This window comes from Stylophora pistillata, chromosome 4 (genome assembly GCF_964205215.1).
Source record: "Stylophora pistillata chromosome 4, jaStyPist1.2, whole genome shotgun sequence".
Lineage (NCBI taxonomy): Eukaryota > Metazoa > Cnidaria > Anthozoa > Scleractinia > Pocilloporidae > Stylophora > Stylophora pistillata.
In genome coordinates this window covers 30,773,999-30,793,158 of record NC_142522.1, presented here as the reverse complement: position 1 = coordinate 30,793,158, position 19,160 = coordinate 30,773,999, and the positions used below count along the sequence as shown (strand labels likewise).

Sequence of the window (19,160 nt, the reverse complement as noted above, 5' to 3'; positions counted from 1 at the left end):
TGATTTCTATAATTCCTTTACGTACCTCAAGAGCAAACATATAAAGAGAGTATCTTGGCTGATTTCTTTATGTAATCATGATATCGTTATTGTTTTGCCTAATTTAATATAATTCCCTTCACCACGCTTAAGTATACTTTAAATTATGATGATCCAAAGAGTAACCTATCCTGTTAAAAATTATCCTTAAATGCGCTTACGATGGAATCATATCATCCGATGTTTCCGAGTAGCCTGATTGCTTAGAGGTTATGTAACGTATTAATCATTCAGCTCTCAAACAGCCTGGTGTTACAAGCTGTACCAGTAAGAAGCAAAACACGGCATAAGGATGTGAGATGATTAATACTGCATGTCATTTTTGACAAGGTTTCTTTTTATTTCAAAAGGAGTTTAATAACATCTCATTCGATTGATTGTGGAGAAAGAATGTGTATCTGCGCTATGAAAGGTTGCGAAAAGGCAATACGAAGGAAAAACAAGGAGGAACACATGGAGGGAAAGCAAAGAAAACATTTGTCCCTAATGACCAAGGAACGCCACAAACTTCTCTGGAACGTCCTCGCTAAGGTAGGTGGATGATAAAATGTGCAAATAAAGGAGGGGGGGTATCGGCTGTTAGCGTTTTTTTTCTTTTTTCTTTTTGCTCTTAACTCAAAAAAGCCATAATTTGGGTTGGAGTTTTTTAATGCAATAGAAATTTGTTTCCTTTAAATGTATCATATATAATTAAACAGTTTCAGTCACTTTTAACAAAGCTCGCGTTGCAATAGCCTTCTACGCAGACGTTCTTTGGGCTCGTCACGCAATCTTCCTCCCCCACGAGCTAAGAAATAAAATAGCTACTCTTAAGGATCAATTTTTGCCCCCGTTTCTTTAAAATTCGCTTTTGTAAGCAACGAGCCGTTTTGTTGGCCATTTTGTTGACCATAATATCGTGGTTTTGTGCGCGTCGTTTTCGTCTCTCGCCCACGCCCTAGGCGATCGATGCAATACTGCAAAAAGGCTTAGGGTTTTATTACGACAACTAATAGCCAAAGTACTGGTTTGAAATAATGATAGAATAATTAATCCCTTATTCCCTGGTGTAACATGTGGTACATTTTGCTCATCGCCCTAGATTTTCCTCGCCTTTAAGTCTACGGAGCTTCTAAAAATAGGGAGCGCCTGGGAACATACGAAAATCCTTACGAAACTCTCTAGGCACATTACTTTACATGAAATGTTTTCCATATGTTTTATCTCAAAATTATGTATATTATTTTCTTTTTTCAGGTACCACAAAGCATAAAACCAACACCAAATGGAATGGTTACTGTATTCACCTGGACATTACCCGCAGCAAAGCCGAATGCAGTAATGCGCTCTCCAATATTTGAAAAGTGGGAGAGACAGTGGTGTATCCTGGTCGACACCAATGACTGCACTTATCTTCAGTACTCCCAAGGTGCTGATTCAGCGTGCGTATCTGTGAGGTAAGTTTCTAAATCTTGACAATGAACATATCAGAGTCAGTTGCTGCTGCAGAGTAGACCCTATGTATCCTAGTTTCATTACTGAGAGCAAATAAACTTCAGTCAGAGGGTGTGGATAAAACGTGGCCTAGGCCATGGCCTACCCTGTTGACCACCCTATGGCCTAACGTATGGCCTACCGGTAGGCAGATTTTTAAGAACATAAAAATAAAATCAGTAAGAGTCGAACGAATACGCTGGCGTACAAAAGGGTATATTAAGAGGTCGCTAACACGATTTTCAACGTCCGAGGGAACGAAACACTGCAAATATCACAGCACTCAACTATACCGGTAGGTAAAGGGGGAGGGGAGAGGTGGGGCTAATATATTGCGCGGTCGCAAAGGCGTATTTCCTTTCCTGAACGGCTGTTGCCATATGAAAAGGTCAATTTTGCCATTTTGAAACGGTCATTGTCATTTGTCGAAACAGTCGTTGCCATTTTGTAATGAATGGAAACGACTGTTCTCGGAAATGGCAACGACCGTTTCAAAATGGCAACGGTCGTTTACGAAAGGGAAAATTGCGTCGCAGAGGATATGCAAAATGGCGGTCAGTTGGTGACATATATTGGAGTGCTAGTGTAAAAATGTAATCAGGAACGGCGTTATATCGGAGAGCATATCCGGGTAAGAAAAAGCTAACATAACGTGCCAGGCCAATTTTTTAAGTGCTGTAGAGTATTGAATTTGCAACGAGCACCTCGGGACACGCACGCATCGCCGTCGTAAACATTTCGCAAACTTTACTTGCTTTTTCCAAAGAAAGGGCCAGTATTGCACTAATTTGAAAGGAGAGCTGATATGATGATGCTTGCCCAAAAGTTGCGTTTAACCGGCTTCTGTTCCTCGATTTCGTTATTCTATCAGAAGGTTAAGAAATTTTGATAGGAATGTGGCCCCCAAAACAACAGAAGAAATTCGTTGGTAAGACAGTACTCAGGAAAACGTTGAAATGTTTCCAGCAATGCTATCCTTTTAAAGATCTGACCACCGGTAGGCCATAGGGTAGGCCACGTTTTGTCCACACACTTTCTCAGAACGATCTTCGTGCACCAAGAGAAATGGGCTCCAAACCTTGTTTGTTTGCAAGCAGCAAAAAAGGGACTTTAATGTCTTGCTCTTATCCCTAGAAGATTTTACGTTAATTCTAGTATAACTACTATCAAATGTGATTAATCGAATGAAAAAAATTGACACATCCAAAATTTAAACTTCAGGAACTGCAGTTATTTAATTAAAACAGGTTGAGTTTATTATCTGAATATATCAACAAAGTTGAAATGGTAAATTGGCCACCGTTACGATTACGTTGCTTTTACCTCATCATTCTAAGCAACACATGGCAATCTGCGGTCTTTCCTTACACTTAGGTAGCCCGGAAAGCCAGAAAACTCTTGAACAAAAGCTCATCTTTCAAACCGGCAGTCTAAATCCCACAGGTATCAACGAACACTTTTCATTCCACTGATTTATTCGTGTTTTTCTCGTTGCCATGTTCCCACCAATCATGTAGCTCCTTTTTCTGCCTTCAAAAGCACACACAACCCACAATTCCTCTATTCACTCCGACAAAGGGCTAATGCTCGGAACGTCGGCTTTTATAATCGTAATGGTGGCCAATTTACCATTTCAACTTTGTTGATATATTCAAATTATTTCGTTACCCCCACCGACGCAGCCCCAAACAGTTTCTTTAGAAAATTTCAGCCTTTATGAGTTTATTATCAACGACTTGAGAACCTTGATATAGTTGAAGAACATCAGATACATTAGGAGACTTAGGGGAGGGAGAGGGCCCCTGTCTGACCTTAGTGCCATATTTATGCATAAATTTCATTTTTGTCTCTCAAAAAGGGTAACATGTTGTTAGATAATTGCCTGGTAAGCAGAGCAAAATTAGACTTGAGAATACACATTCTCTTACTCCCGATCCATTTATTCGTAATATATAGATTTAGCCAAGCCTAAAAGCGGAGCTCCCAAGTTCATGATATTAATGATAAGATAAAAGAAGTGCAAATGCCAGAACTCGCCTGAGACCCCCCTCCCTTCGTTTTGATAGTCTCCCCTACCCTACCTGTGGAAGTTGAAGGCACGTACGCACGTACGTACGTACGCTCGGTCAGGCACGTGAAAAACAAACGAAAAGAGGTTAACCATAATTATTCCATGGGTATGGGGGTCTGCCCCACACGCGCTTTGTGCACATGGGAGCCCCACTATGAATTAAACTTCACAGTATTAGATAGTGGTTAAGGTATGTGCAAGAAATAAAACTGTAGACATAAATTGAGGCGAGGAGCACTGATTTGCCCGAAAATATCCTCAGAATTGGGAGAAATAAGTAAAGAGCACTTTTGTGCTAAGGGATGGGTGTGGATTTGTGCCCTGGTTTGTTCAAAAGGTGGCTTGTTAGGGATGAATGTAATCACTTAAATACCCTGTACTCAAGGCCATTAATTGACAGACTATGTCATTAGGAACGTTTCATACACTTATTTCATTGTCATGTAACGGCATTTATCTCATTTATCAACAGTTGTACCTTGAGGAAAGCTGGTGACAAGGCAAGAATTTACATAGTGCCTGTTGTGAAACTGTCAGAAGGCAAGATGGTGAGGCTTGCCAATAAAATGCCTCAAAACACAACACATGCAACAATGAAATTAGAGATGCTAGTACCCGAAATTGTTGAGGATTAAAGAAATTTCATCCTAAAGTTGTAACACTATTTCAATTGAAGCTTGTAATACTATTTGAATTGAATTGAATTTCTTCACTCCTCAACTTTAGAAAGAGCTACTATAGGAAAATTAATTACCTGATGAGGGAATTTGCAATTTGTGCAATATTAGTTTTTGGCATGCAATTTGATGTGGAATTGGTGAGTCAAGTATGGCTTTTCCTTGAATCATATGGATGAAAAAAAGTTAATAAGAAGTAAAGAAAACAGCAATGATATACTTTTTTTGTCCTGAGTGCAAAACAAAAGATGCAAAACAGTATCACTGAGCCTCGTTTTCCACTCACAATTCCACGCTAAATCCCTCGCTTTATGAACCATCAAAATGCAAGTTTTTGTTGAATTATGCAATTCTATAATGAGACTGCATCCCTCTATGAAATCTTAAAAAAATTGAAAACAAATATTGAGATGATGTCAAAAGTCTAACAAGATTTTTGCATCAAATTTAATAACTAAGATTTGTCTCCAGAATGTGAGCATGATGATTTGGCTGGATTAATTGGCAATACACTAAGCTAATTCATACCTCCCTGACATGATTGAATTTAAAGCTACCTTTGTTTCATTTTAATTTATACTCGTTAATGTTACATCCATAGTATAGGACAGACCAAATTTAGTGTTTGGTTAACTCCTCAGCCTTATTTGATTTTACCAAATTTTAAATCATCCAAATACATGTAATTAAGTCTGGTTGGAGAGGAGTGGAAATTATGTGTATTGTAAATAATTGCAAATGTGCTAAACTCAGAAATACTTGTTGATAAAGTCTATACATCACATAGACAGAGAGAGCTTTTTATCCATAATTGATGTAAAAACTAGGAACTTAATTCTCCAGAATCAATAAATACATATATACTACGAAGAATAGAAGCAAATTTTTAATCCATCATAAAGATCTCTCATGGTACCCCTATAATTTCAAAGAGTGGAAATTTTATTATAGTGGAAAATATGCTAAAGAAGTTGTCAATTTTTGATTTTGATTAACCCTTGTACTTCCTTTTAATGAAATATTTATTCAATACCCATATTGTAATTCACACATTTTTTTTAAATCATTAACTATTTACCTCTTGCTTATTTTTAATGACATGAATTTCAGATGTAAGGAGTTTGTTGAGTGTCTTAAAGAATGAGTGGCTCATAGGTTGTTAGGAAGTAAGCACTGTGCCTATATTGAGTGTCATCATCTCAATATTAATCTGTAGAAAACATCAAACTCTTTTTGTTTATATTGCATGGATAAATTTATCAAACAAACTTAGTTGTAATGCAAGTGGTAGATGAGTGTTTGATCCAAGTTAAACCTCATTTCCCTTTCTTCAAAAAACGTGATGAGATATATTATTAATGGTTTGTCTATTTGCATGTATTTTAATGCTGTCAATACAAATATAATCAAAGTGAATAAGGTCCAGGTTTAGCACCAGGCAAAGTGTATTCAATATCTGTAATTTTTTAATAAATTTCAAATAAACTTTGGAAACTTATTTGCAATGACCCTTTTAATTACTTACTAGGTTTATTCCAATCTCTTTGCCTTTTGCCTGATAGACTGTGGGAATGAGCAGGTTTGCTACTGACAATAGTTATGATCCCAAATGGGTTTCTGTGCTTTTCAATATTACAAACAATGGATTCGAATATGCAACATTTTCATATAGATTTTAAACTATTGTTAACCCTAAACCTTGACCTCAAAAAATACATGAAAAGTGATTGTATTCAACCCATTGGTCCTACAATGTGTACCATACTTTCAGGGTTTTATGTTTGATTCACATCTTCAAGGGTCTTAATACAGATCATATAAGAGTTGTAAATTTCTGATTTATGTTGGAGCTTCAAATTCATACTTTACAACCAGATCAAAGCCTTCCACTCAGGGATTGCCTTACATTTAGGGGTGTTATAATCAGGGGTTCTTACAATCAGGGGTCTTACAGTCAGGGGTTCTTACAATCAGGGGTCTTAAAATCAGGGGTTCTTACAATCAGGGGTTCTTACAATCAGGGGTCTTACAGTCAGGGGTTCTTACAATCAGGGGCTCCTACAATCAGGGGTTCTTACAGTCAGGGGTTCTTACAATCAGGGGTTCTTAGAATCAGGGGTTCTTACAAACAGGGGTCTTACAGTCAGGGGTTCTTACAATCAGGGGTTCTTACAAACAGGGGTCTTACAATCAGGGGTTCTTACAGTCAGGAAATCTTACAATCAGGGGTTCTTTCAATCAGGGGTCTTACAGTCAGGGGTTCTTACAATCAGGGGTCTTACAATCAGGAGTCTTACAGTCAGGGGTTCTTACAATCAGGGGTCTTAAAATCAGGGGTTCTTACAATCAGGGGTCTTACAGTCAGGGGTTCTTACAATCAGGGGTCTTAAAATCAGGGGTTCTTACAATCAGGGGTTCTTACAATCAGGGGTCTTACAATCAGGAGTCTTACAGTCAGGGGTTCTTACAATCAGGGGTTCTTACAATCAGGGGTTCTTACAGTCAGGGGTTCTTTCAATCAGGGGTCTTACAGGCAGGGGTTCTTAAAATCAGGGGTTCTTACAATCAGAGGTCTTACAATCAGGGGTTCTTACAATCAGGGGTCTTACAGTCAGGGGTTCTTACAATCAGGGGTCTTAAAATCAGGGGTTCTTACAATCAGGGGTTCTTAAAATCAGGGGCTCCTACAATCAGGGGTTCTTACAGTCAGGGGTTCTTAGAATCAGGGGTTCTTAGAATCAGGGGTTCTTACAATCAGGGGTTCTTACAAACAGGGGTCTTACAGTCAGGGGTTCTTACAATCAGGGGTTCTTACAAACAGGGGTCTTACAATCAGGGGTTCTTACAGTCAGGAAATCTTACAATCAGGGGTTCTCTCAATCAGGGGTCTTACAGTCAGGGGTTCTTACAATCAGGGGTCTTAAAATCAGGGGTTCTTACAATCAGGGGTTCTTACAATCAGGAGTCTTACAGTCAGGGGTTCTTACAATCAGGGGTCTTACAATCAGGGGTTCTTACAATCAGGGGTCTTACAATCAGGAGTCTTACAGTCACAGGCTCTTACAATCAGGGGTTCTTACAATCAGGGGTTCTTACAATCAGGGGTTCTTACAATCAGGGGTTCTTACAGTCAGGGGTTCTTACAATCAGTGCTCTTACAGTCAGGGGTTCCTACAATCAGGAGTTCTTTCAATCAGGGGTTCTTACAATCAGGGGTCTTACAATCAGGGGTTCCTACATTCAGGGGTTGTTACAATCAAGGGTTCTTACAATCAGGGGTTCTTACAAACAGGGGTCTTACAATCAGGGGTTCTTACAGTCAGGAAATCTTACAATCAGGGGTTCTTACAATCAGGGGTTCTTTCAATCAGGGGTCTTACAGTCAGGGGTTCTTACAATCAGGGGTTCTTACAATCAGAGGTCTTACAATCAGGGGTTCTTACAATCAGGGGTCTTACAGTCAGAGGTTCTTACAATCAGGGGTTCTTACAATCAGGGGTCTTACAATCAGGGGTTCTTACAATCAGGGGTTCTTACAATCAGGGGTCTTAAAATCAGGGGTTCTTACAATAAGGGGTTCTTACAATCAGGAGTCTTACAGTCAGGGGTTCTTACAATCAGGGGTTCTTACAAACAGGGGTCTTACAATCAGGGGTTCTTACAGTCAGGAAATCTTACAATCAGGGGTTCTTTCAATCAGCGGTCTTACAGTCAGGGGTTCTTACAATCAGGGGTCTTAAAATCAGGGGTTCTTACAATCAGGGGTTCTTACAATCAGGAGTCTTACAGTCAGGGGTTCTTACAATCAGGGGTTCTTACAATCAGGGGTTCTTACAATCAGGGGTCTTACAATCAGGAGTCTTACAGTCACAGGCTCTTACAATCAGGGGTTCTTACAATCAGGGGTTCTTACAATCAGGGGTTCTTACAATCAGGGGTTCTTACAATCAGGGGTTCTTACAGTCAGGGGTTCTTACAATCAGTGCTCTTACAGTCAGGGGTTCCTACAATCAGGAGTTCTTTCAATCAGGGGTTCTTACAATCAGGGGTCTTACAATCAGGGGTTCCTACATTCAGGGGTTGTTACAATCAAGGGTTCTTACAATCAGGGGTTCTTACAAACAGGGGTCTTACAATCAGGGGTTCTTACAGTCAGGAAATCGTACAATCAGGGGTTCTGACAATCAGGGGTTCTTTCAATCAGGGGTCTTACAGTCAGGGGTTCTTACAATCAGGGGTTCTTACAATCAGAGGTCTTACAATCAGGGGTTCTTACAATCAGGGGTCTTATAGTCAGGGGTTCTTACAATCAGGGGTCTTACAGTCAGAGGTTCTTACAATCAGGGGCTCTTACAATCAGGGGTCTTACAATCAGGGGTTCTTACAATCAGGGGTTCTTACAATCAGGGGTCTTACAGTCAGAGGTTCTTACAATCAGGGGTTCTTACAGTCAGGGGTTCTTTCAATCAGCGATCTTACAGGCAGGGGTTCTTAAAATCAGGGGTTCTTACAATCAGAGGTCTTACAATCAGGGGTTCTTACAATCAGGGGTCTTACAGTCAGGGGTTCTTACAATCAGGGGTCTTAAAATCAGGGGTTCTTACAATCAGGGGTTCTTACAATCAGGGGTCTTACAATCAGGGGTTCTTACAATCAGGGGTTCTTACAATCAGGGGTCTTACAGTCAGAGGTTCTTACAATCAGGGGTTCTTACAGTCAGGGGTTCTTTCAATCAGGGGTCTTACAGGCAGGGGTTCTTAAAATCAAGGGTTCTTACAATCAGGGGTTCTTACAATCAGGGGTTCTTACAATCAGGGGTCTTACAGTCAGGGGTCTTAAAATCAGGGGTTCTTACAATCAGGGGTCTTACATTCAGGGGTTTATATCAGTGTGTTTTATATGAAAGAATGTGCCCAGATGTTGATATTGATCGTTGTTCCTTACGTTCAGGGGTTTACATCAATGTGTCTTACACGAATGGGCTATGCCCAGATGTTGATATTGACCGTTGGTCCTTACGTTCAGGGGTTTATATCAGTGTGTCTTACACGAGTGGGCTATGCCCAGATGTTGATATTGTCCGTTGTTTCTTACATCCATGGGTTTTAATCAATGTGTCTTACATGATGAGCTGTAGGCAGATGTTGCAACTTATCTTAGTATGTATATGTGCACGATCCTTCGCAGTAAAGCACTATTTAAGCAATAGTGAAAATCTTAAATAGCTTAAATAGTGCTTTACTGCGAAGGATCGTGCACATATACGTTTCATAACCGCAGTTCATATATATGTATTTCATATGTTTGTTGTTTCATCTTAGTATCTTACGGTTAGGGGTCTGTGTTGATCGTAACTCTTTACATAGAGTGCGTATTCTGTGCCCAGATGTTGATATTGATTAATTGAACTTAAAATGTCACATCCATGTTAAACGTGTGTCCAGTTGTTTATTGCGATGGTAAAATGTTACATCTAGGAGTCTGCGCGCAGATGTTGATATTGATCGTCGATCGTGAAGGTCAGAACCGTGCTTGAAATCCAGGGGTTTTATATTTGTACCTCTATATTGTCGCTATGTAGCGATGATGATTTACATAAGGGGGTTTTGAATAAAATGTCATGGTAGTTTTATATAAGGGTCTGTTCCCAGCTATTGATAATGATCCCCCCTGACTGTAAGAACCCCTGACTGTAAGACCCCTGATTGTAAGACCCCTGATTGTAATAACCCCTGTTTGTAAGAACCCCTGACTGTAAGACCCCTGATTGTAAGAACCCCTCAATGTAAGAACCCCTGATTGTAAGAACCCCTGATTGTAAGAACCCCTGATTGTAAGAACCCCTGATTGTAAGGACCCCTGATTGTATGAACCCCTGATTGTAAGAACCCCTGACTGTAAGACCCCTGATTGTAAGAACCCCTGATTGTAAGAACCCCTGATTGTAAGACCCCTGATTGTAAGACCCCTGACTGTAAGACCCCTGATTGTAAGAACCCCTGATTGTAAGAACCCCTGACTGTAAGACCCCTGATTGTAAGAACCCCTGATTGTAAGAAACCCTGATTGTAAGACCCCTGATTGTAAGGCCCCCTGACTGTAAGACCCCTGATTGTAAGAACCCCTGATTGTAAGAACCCCTGACTGTAAGACCCCTGATTGTAAGAAACCCTGATTGTAAGAACCCCTGATTGTAAGACCCCTGATTGTAAGAACCCCTGATTGCATGAACCCCTGATTGTAAGACCCCAGATTGTAAGAACCCCTGATTGTAAGAACCCCTGATTGTAAGACCCCTGATTGTAAGACCCCAGATTGTAAGACCCCTGACTGTAAGACCCCTGATTGTAAGAACCCTGATTGTAAGAACCCCTGACTGTGAGACCCCTGATTGTAAGAACACCTGATTGTAAGAACCCCTGTCTGTAAGACCCCTGTTTGTAAGAACCCTGATTGTAAGACCCCTGATTGTAATAACCCCTGTTTGTAAGACCCCTGATTGTAAGAACCCCTGACTGTAAGACCCCTGATTGTAAGAAGCCCGGATTGTAAGAACCCCTGACTGTAAGATCCCTGATTGTAAGACCCCTGATTGTAAGAACCCCTGACTGTAAGAACCCCTGTTTGTAAGACCCCTGATTGTAAGAACCCCTGACTGTAAGACCCTTGATTGTAAGAACCCCTGACTGTAAGAACCCCTGACTGTAAGACCCCTGATTGTAATAACCCCTGTTTGTGAGAACCCCTGACTGTAAGACCCCTGATTGTAAGAACCCCTCAATGTAAGAACCCCTGATTGTAAGAACCCCTGATTGTAAGAACCCCTGACTGTAAGACCCCTGATTTTAAGACCCCTGTTTGTAAGAACCCCTGATTGTAAAAACCCCTGATTGTAAGAACCCCTGACTGTAAGACCCCTGACTGTAAAACTAGCTGGTAGCCCATAAAGCGAGAGGTTGTGAGCTGAATTCCTACAGTACACAGCATTTATTCTTTTTTTTTCTCTTATCAACAGATATATCTCTGCATAAAAACTATATGGAAAGACAACATTTGCCTTTCCTATGCTTGCATTTAAAAAATCATGTGGGGCGAATGAGTTGTCCGAGAATTCATAGAGAACGTCGACAGATTTTCAATTCAACTTTGCTTAACTTTGGAATGATGTTAATTCTTGTGTTACTGTCGATTTCATTACAAAAATACTACTTTTCAAGTTTGACAAGTGCTTTGCTTTATTGTAAATTGAAAATCATTACTGAAATCAAAATTGCTTATATAAAATTTTCATAACTGCCGACAGTATAACACCTTTATTTAGACACGATAATGTTTAAGGCTGGACAGCTTGTGGGGTCCTGTGTAAATGCAAATAGACTCTAAATTAAGTAAATTCAAATTTATTTCAGTTGTGTGGCTGGATTAACAGGAAGGGGGGGCATTGTAGTTGTGAGAACCAATACTAATGATCAGAAATGAAAGAATGGATAATATCAACTACTAACTGAGGGAGTTTGAGCCTCTATTGTTTGGATGATCACTGAGCAAACCTTTCGAAATCAGTTTTGCTTTAAAGACCCTCAACAGTGTATGAAAGAAGAAATTATTAAGGCCACCATTACATATCGACGAAAAGAACTTTTCTTTCATTTCATTTCATGCGCATAGTTGTTTGTAATCTTGTTGATACTGAAATCAAAATGATGTGAAAACCGCCAACAGTAGTTCCTTTGGGGCAACTCTAAAACCCGGAATCCGGAATTCTTTAAATGAGTTGTGAAAACCTATCTATTGCCAGAAAAGAAATGAATGGATACAATAAACATTTAATTTAGAGAGTGCGAGCCTTTATTTGTACCATCATTGAGCTAACCCATCCGTTTCGCTTTCGATGAATGATTTCTTACTTTGTGTCACATTGACAATAATCATCACCTCCCGCTTAATTCAGTTAATCAAGTTGCGAGATTCACTTATAGTTTATTATTATACAATGAGAGATGTTGAATACACTTATAATTGCTTAGTGCTGAACCTGGACTTCATTCACTTTTATTATTATTTGTATCGACAGCATCAAAAGACATGCAAATAGACAAACTATTGATGATATATCTCATAACTTTTTTTAAGAAAAAACAACATCAAGGAAGGGAAATGAAGTTTAATTTGAATAAAACCCATCCACAACTTGTATCACATCTTAAATTGATGTATTGCTTATAAAAATATGAATTACAATATGGGTAATCCATAATAACTTATTAAGAACAAATCACTAAAAATCAAATAGAAATGAAAATTTATTGACTAAGTTCAACAATTGAGATTTTACTACAATACAAATTATTAATTCTTGAAAGTCTGCAGAAAAAAGTTAAAATACATTTTAATCAAATAAATTCTACAAAAAATCTGCACTTTTTCCTTCAAGTTTTGAAATAGTAACTATACTTCATTTCAAACCACTTACGATACTTACAATTCTACTATCTTCATTACAGTCACTCTCATTATTACTGGGATATTTACAAGATTCCTACAAAATATATAAAACAATCAAGTTTTACTCATTTATGTTTTGATCACCTATGTCTTCAAAGTTGTTTTCCATATGAAAGGTTTACTATTCACTTAAAAAAGACTTGCAATGGATAATTTTTCAAATACATCATAAAAAGTAATTACCCCTTCACTAAACCTTGCGAGCCTTCTCTTGCAGACCTAAACAAGAATGATTAATTGGAGTTTTACTCACATTAAAGAACATTCACCAAAGTATTTCCCAAGACTTATTAAGGGAATAATTTCTCCACTGTTCAAAGAGTTGCAAAGAAACCATCATAATTATCATTTCAACCCAAAAAATTTCACCTTGCCTTGCTGATAATTATTACCATGCGGTGCTGCACGTGCAGTTGAAATTCAAAGTACAATGAGGAAATTGGCACTTGACCAACACTTAGAAACTCATGGAAGAACAAATTCACTGCACGCCAGTGAATTTGCTGGATTTTTCCTCATATTAGAGTTTTTTAGGAAAATCAATTGAAGAGCACGTCAATTGCAGACAAAGATATATCAAGGATTCTAAAAGCCATAACTGGGAATATCCAGTAAATCAATCAAAGTCCAATTTCGCACTTTGGCCGGTTAAGCCATATTAGTTTTGGCAGTTTCAAGGAAGTACAGACATTACCTCTGCAGAATCCACCACAGTTTCATCCAAATTTTCACCTTCCCCAAGATCAGCCTGCCATATAAGTAAAATACAATGAATTATTTTAATTTAGTAGACAATTAAAATGGGGCATAAAAGTGATAATTTCCCAATTTCCTGTTTTGCTTTTAATAGCACTATATACAGCCACATTTCACTCTGTGCAAAAACAGATGCCTTCACTTCTACACTATTAATATATACATAACACTGGTATACGCATTTCTGTTAATGTGGATTTTTGGAATACTACTTTTCAGATATTATCTGGTTTATTTATTGTTAATAAATACAATTGCCAGAACATTTGCATTATTTACCTCATTTTCTAAGTCCTGGGGTCTTTGGGCCTGTGATTGAATTTAGAATACATGGAAATGGACATGCCAAGATTTAGAAATTCATTTGGAAGTAATATATCTGTTAATGAACCATGTTGATATTCTGCTCATGTAAGGTTAGAAAATCTTTAAAAATATAAAACAAAATAACTTAAACTTACTCTTTCCTCTGTTTGTGGTTTGCTTTTGGCCCTGTCTAAAGCCTCCTGAAAAAGTGGAATTCATAATAAAGTATATGTAATTCAAAGCACCACTTTATAAAATACATTTCAAATAAAGCCAACGATTGTATTTCCAGTTTCTTCATTCTTGTTTTTATATTAATTTTTCTTTTCTACAAAAAGAAAAAAATTACATCATGTTTTCTTTCTGTTAGCTGTTTACATCAATAAAGCTACATTTGTTTCCTAGTTCATATAGTGCTATCTTTGTGGTGTCTGATTGGTTTATCCAGAAAGCCAACAATGGTATTTTCAGTTAATTTCCTCCTTATTGTTTGTATTTTTTAATTTTTCTCTTCTACCAAAAAGATATACACCATGAGTTCTTTCTATGAGCAGTTTACATTTCTTTTTCAAATGTACATGCATTGGCATTTTTGTGCTGTATGTGTGGTATATGCAGATTTAACTGTCTTTGGTACACAATTTTGAATCTAGAGTGTATTTAATGGTTGCCAATTTATCTGTGATCTACAAAACTTACAGAAGCTTGCAATTCAATTTCCTGCCGTAATCTTATAGCTCGGTCCCTTTCCAAGAGGTCCCTGTAAATTCAAATTAATGTAGTTTGAGTTAGAAAACTTAAACCATTATGGTTATAATGAGATCAACCTGAACAAGAATTAGTTATAGTACACTGCGACATTGACCTGTGAGCCTTTAGAGCATTTGAAGCCTCCTTGTCTTGGTGTATTGCTTCTACCAACCCTCTTGTAAGGCTACTTTCATTTCCTTAAAGACATAGTCATCCATACCATTAATACATAACGAGATAATTATCAGTGTTAAATTGCATAATTTAACAGAACATCATACACTTGCATTTTTTTCATTTCTTGGTTTGTTTGTTTGTAAATGTTTTTTAAAACTCCCAAATCAGAAGAAAATCGGGAGATTTGAGATGTTTGTAAATTATGATTATCAGCTACAGGATTACTATGTATGGGATACCTTTGATAGGTTACAATTTGAGGGACAAATTGGAAGCTCAGATGCCTGCACTGACCTGCTATCAAACTTCCAACTATCATCCTGTTGGAAGTTAACATGGGGTGCATCACCCTGATCTCCACATCTTCACTTGATTGTTGAGATTGTTGATGTTTCCCACAAGCTATGAAAATAAGACAGTCAATTCATTACATTACTGAAGACATGACAATGTCTCTTTTGGATGGTTCTGTTCAAAACATATTACTTTTGCATGCAGTTTTGTTGAACAACTAATTTGTGTTTGTTTCCTAACTTTTATTTTCCAAGACAATGTTGTGATTGACGATGAGCTATGGAAAAATCTGTTTGAGGTTACATGCCTTTTGAGAGCTGACTTTTGTTGTCAAATAAACTGCTGTTTCATGGTAAAAGTGGGAAAAAATTTGAAAATGATTCTCTTGGCATACAGCTTGATAATCATGTGAGTCACCAGGAGAACCACCAGTGTCTCAACAGCTAATAATAATAATAATAATAATAATAATAATAATAATAATAATAACAGAGGTTGGTAACAAAGCCTAAACGCTTACCACTGTTATCAAAATTGCTGCCTTGACGGGAGGCACACAGATAGCAGGTTCCCAACACATCTGATATATCCAACAAAGCTCTGAAATGAACCAGTAGTGTGTACCATATTTAATGAAGTGATGGATACAATACTGCTATATGACTTGCACATCTCAGCTATTATTGAAATATGTTTAACTAGAATCACTTATCCCTAATGAAATGAAATGCAAAGCATGACCACTGTATAATTCTTTGCTCTGATTGTTATGAAGTTATATTGCAGAGATTTATAGGAGGTGTACCTTAAGGTATCCATGGCCTTTTGCGAAGCTTTGTAGCGGATGAGCACCAAAGGAATACAGTCCTGGTGGCACTGCTTTCTCATCTGATTTCAATTTTTAGATAATAAGATTTTTTGAAATGTTATAATAATAATTGCTTTTAATTGTAGAAATGCACAACATTTGTCTTTCCCTTCCAAACATTATCATGCAGAACCTCTAATTTCATAAGACATGCATTTCATTTCAGTGTATTTTGATGTATGTAACCTTCAACTAGTGATGTCTCATCTGTATAATTTAGGGAATGGGAAGAATTGATTAGAAATGTCAAAACATTAAGTGACGTGTTTTATCGCACAATTCTAACACTACAATCAGACGCAAAGTGCTAAAAAAAAATAAACATGAACACAAAGTTACATGTACATTTTATACAATTATGTAAAAACACTATGAACCCAAGATAGACGTCAGTCAGTTGTAATACTATACTTGATTCTAAATTGCAACATTAGACCTTAGAATTAATGAAATGTGAGTCCCATGAAGAAACATGGTCATGTATAGCTGGTGGCTCCTAAGAGGTTAATCCCCAGCATTTGATCAGGTTTCCCTGCAAGGTTTCTGCTGGTCATTAATGGTGCAGGCTGGAAAAAGGCACTTTGAGAAAGAATGTATATTTTCATCCAAGCACAAAACCCCCTGACATATAGCAAGGTCATGAACCTGACTGCAACACAATCTGAAGTTTCACATGCTTATGACTAGGCCAACTGTGACTTGTCCATCATAACCTGAAGAGACTTTGTGTGCAACTCTTATCTAAAATCATCCCTACAAAACTTCACACACTTACTTCTCATGCATTTATGCACAGGAATGGTAGCACTGGGGGCACATCATGTGCCACCATTAGTTTTCTTAGGAGCTGTAAATCATAGGCTGGTCCACATCTTGGGTCTAACAGTAAGAATGTAGAATCAATTGAGCACATAACTTCTTTGCAGGACCAGATTAAGATGATTCATTTCAAGTCTTTACTTACTCGCTTCTGCACCAACCAGATGATCCACCTCCTCTTCCACTGTTCCCACTGAAAAACATTACACGTCTTTTTTTAACTTAATCTCCACTTCTTCTATTACATTATTTTACAATATTCATGTTCAAAACCTATCATTTGAAATATATAATTTGAACTAGGATTGACAAGCCAATATTTGACCTTTAAAATTTGTATATAATTATTGGATTACACTATTACCTTCTACTGCCTGTGCAGCCAATATGTGGCCGTCCATTGCCATAGGACAGCACGTGACTACTGACTCTGGGAAATTGAGAACAACTTAGGGTGAATGATTACAAAGACTATAAACAGTATGAATTGACTAGTTTCAGCTATAAGTTTTGTCTTTCAAGTTATTACAACTCTCATAGTCTTTTCAAGTGGGTATTCCATTCTTAATATCTCTTTGTGCAATATAATTATGCCCATCCCGTTTGTAACTCAACCCCAGAAATAATTACATATTGAACTTCCTTCATCTTTACCATACAGGCTTTCAACAAACATCTCTGCTCTTTTCTGGTCACCTAATTGAAAGAAAAAAAAAAGAAAAAAAAAGGAAAACAAGTTCATTAAAGCTGCAAGAGCAATGCTAACCTACACTTTACTTCTCCAGACAGAAAAAGTGTGGAAAGTATACCTATATGTACCTGCTACGATGGGTACTTCATGTACTATTGGTGATGAAGTAAAGATAGGTCTACCAAGTTCCTCATCACTTGAGTTTTCATCTGAAGTAAAAAAAATAGGCAGTTAAGTCTGGATATGGCTACTACTATTACATCCCACATCTTTTTGAGTACCCAATAGATGGTAACAAATAGTCATATTCATAATAATAAATTAATGATTAAAGTAATGATAATAATATTAAAGAGGAATGACACATTATAGTGGCTAGCTTAAGAACCTCACCATTCCTCTATCCATCTATCCTTTCGAATTCTACAGTCACACTCACTCACTCAACCAAGTCAACATTATGCCTTCACCTCCATAGGAGGCAGTGGCCATAAAAATTATTTGAAATCAAATAATATATAAATGGCTATTTTAGGGTCCACCTAAATTAAATATTAACACAAGTTTTTCCGTGTTTGTATACTCTCATCTAAACATCAGTTGACGTGTTTGCGTTACAGCCCCATTTATTGGTACCAAATCAAGTTTCATTTCTGACAATACTAGAAGTTATTAATCATAACACATAATCCAATGTACCTTCTGAAGGGTCTACCACAACCACCTCGTTGGGGGCTCTCGCTACCCCAATTCCAACATTTCCAGTTCCTGGTGTAGATTGCCCTGTTGTATCAAGCATTAAAGAAAAGAACGATCGGGTTGAAAGAAAGTGATTCTCTTGGAAAGTATTCTAGGTTACTTAACATCATCATTTCACAGAAACTGCAATTATTACTAATGATAACATCACAGTCAATTAAGCTAAGAACGAATTTCAATCAGTAAGGAATGTTCTCCAATTACCGGTAATTGGCGGGTGCTCGATCGTCTAAGAAAAACCTTTAATGCTTAAATATGATATGAACTTTTCGTTAATAATCACCTGCTGCACCATCTTGATCTTGATTCGTGTTATCTGAAAAAGAGAGAACGACGTTATTAAGTTATTAATTTAAAGGAAACTGAATGATGTAGTTTAGCCGAGTGCAAGTTCAGCACATCATGAATCACTTAAGATCATCTTTTCATGGAAACTGCAATTACTTCCAGAACATCAAAATCAATTAAGCTAGGAAGGAATTTCAATCACGTCCTTGGCAAGGAGGCAAGGAAAGTTCTACAATTATCGGTATATGGCGGGTGCTCGATCGTCTTCGAAAAACCTTTAATACTTAAATATGATATTGATCTTTCCATTAATTAATAATCACCTGCTTCGCCATCCTGATCTTGATTCGTGCTATCTGAAAAAGAGAGAACGACGACGTTATTCATTAAATTTAAAAGACACTGTCTGATGTGTAGTTGAGCCGAGTGCAGACATAGTTAAATATGGTGCAGATTAACATGAGTATTCCTTGAATGAGACAGATGTTGGTAACCATAATTCTACTAGACATTGTTGTTCTTCAGTCCTGTGAACAAACGAACTTTTCCGAATACACTGTAAAAATGTATTTTCTACGTTGTAAGTAAAAGATCTCTTCAGCACTTGTACCGTGCACAAGTGAGTCAAGACTCGATTCAACTCGGGCCAGACCCCGCCACTTGCGCATCGTCGCTCGCGTGGAGCTC

The 19,160-nt window shown here is 37.8% G+C and overlaps 2 protein-coding genes and 1 long non-coding RNA gene across 5 annotated transcripts; 1 reads left to right on the top strand and 2 right to left on the bottom strand.

Annotated features, from left to right (window-relative positions):
• Window positions 1-429: 429 nt before the first annotated feature.
• Window positions 430-5,758, top strand: LOC148733312 (uncharacterized). Its single transcript, XM_088758800.1, has 3 exons — window positions 430-570; window positions 1,276-1,475; window positions 4,056-5,758. Exons 1-3 carry the CDS (start codon window positions 430-432, stop codon window positions 4,216-4,218), a joined length of 504 nt encoding a protein of 167 aa, XP_088614926.1. The 3' UTR covers window positions 4,219-5,758.
• Window positions 5,759-12,545: 6,787 nt separating this feature from the next.
• LOC148733311 (uncharacterized) lies at window positions 12,546-16,918 on the bottom strand. 2 transcript variants are annotated; one of them, XM_088758195.1, is made up of 13 exons: window positions 16,881-16,918; window positions 16,692-16,795; window positions 15,854-15,936; window positions 15,569-15,648; window positions 15,049-15,156; window positions 14,693-14,774; window positions 14,527-14,587; window positions 13,983-14,027; window positions 13,801-13,830; window positions 13,460-13,513; window positions 12,949-12,984; window positions 12,743-12,799; window positions 12,546-12,624 (listed from the first exon to the last, which is right to left on the bottom strand). In XM_088758195.1, the coding sequence occupies exons 3-13, from the start codon at window positions 15,934-15,936 to the stop codon at window positions 12,610-12,612; spliced, it is 651 nt and encodes a 216-aa protein (XP_088614321.1). In that variant the 5' UTR covers window positions 16,692-16,795; window positions 16,881-16,918; the 3' UTR covers window positions 12,546-12,609. The 2 variants fall into 2 exon arrangements, with proteins under 2 accessions (XP_088614321.1, XP_088614320.1); XM_088758194.1 differs by having other exon boundaries at window positions 12,546-12,799.
• Window positions 16,900-19,134, bottom strand: LOC148733310 (uncharacterized). Of its 2 annotated transcripts, XR_016000474.1 has the most exons (7): window positions 18,797-19,134; window positions 18,469-18,501; window positions 18,126-18,209; window positions 17,545-17,635; window positions 17,390-17,431; window positions 17,100-17,165; window positions 16,900-16,928 (listed from the first exon to the last, which is right to left on the bottom strand). It is a non-coding gene; the product is annotated as an uncharacterized LOC148733310 (long non-coding RNA). The 2 variants fall into 2 exon arrangements; XR_016000475.1 differs by lacking the exons at window positions 16,900-16,928; window positions 17,100-17,165 and having other exon boundaries at window positions 17,381-17,431.
• Window positions 19,135-19,160: the final 26 nt, after the last annotated feature.

Bases quoted from the DNA above. Each gene is read 5' to 3' on its own strand.
- LOC148733312 (XM_088758800.1), top strand. From the start codon at position 430: ATGTGTATCTGCGCTATGAAAGGTTGCGAAAAGGCAATACGAAGGAAA. The intron at 571-1,275 runs GTAGGTGGATGA...TTCTTTTTTCAG, and splicing joins TCTGGAACGTCCTCGCTAAG to GTACCACAAAGCATAAAACC. The intron at 1,476-4,055 runs GTAAGTTTCTAA...ATTTATCAACAG, and splicing joins TCAGCGTGCGTATCTGTGAG to TTGTACCTTGAGGAAAGCTG.
- LOC148733311 (XM_088758194.1), bottom strand. From the start codon at position 15,936: ATGAGAAAGCAGTGCCACCAGGACTGTATTCCTTTGGTGCTCATCCGC. The intron at 14,775-15,048 runs GTCAGTGCAGGC...TATGTCTTTAAG, and splicing joins AGTTGGAAGTTTGATAGCAG to GAAATGAAAGTAGCCTTACA. The intron at 12,985-13,459 runs GTAATGTCTGTA...ATTCTTGTTTAG, and splicing joins CTGTGGTGGATTCTGCAGAG to GTCTGCAAGAGAAGGCTCGC.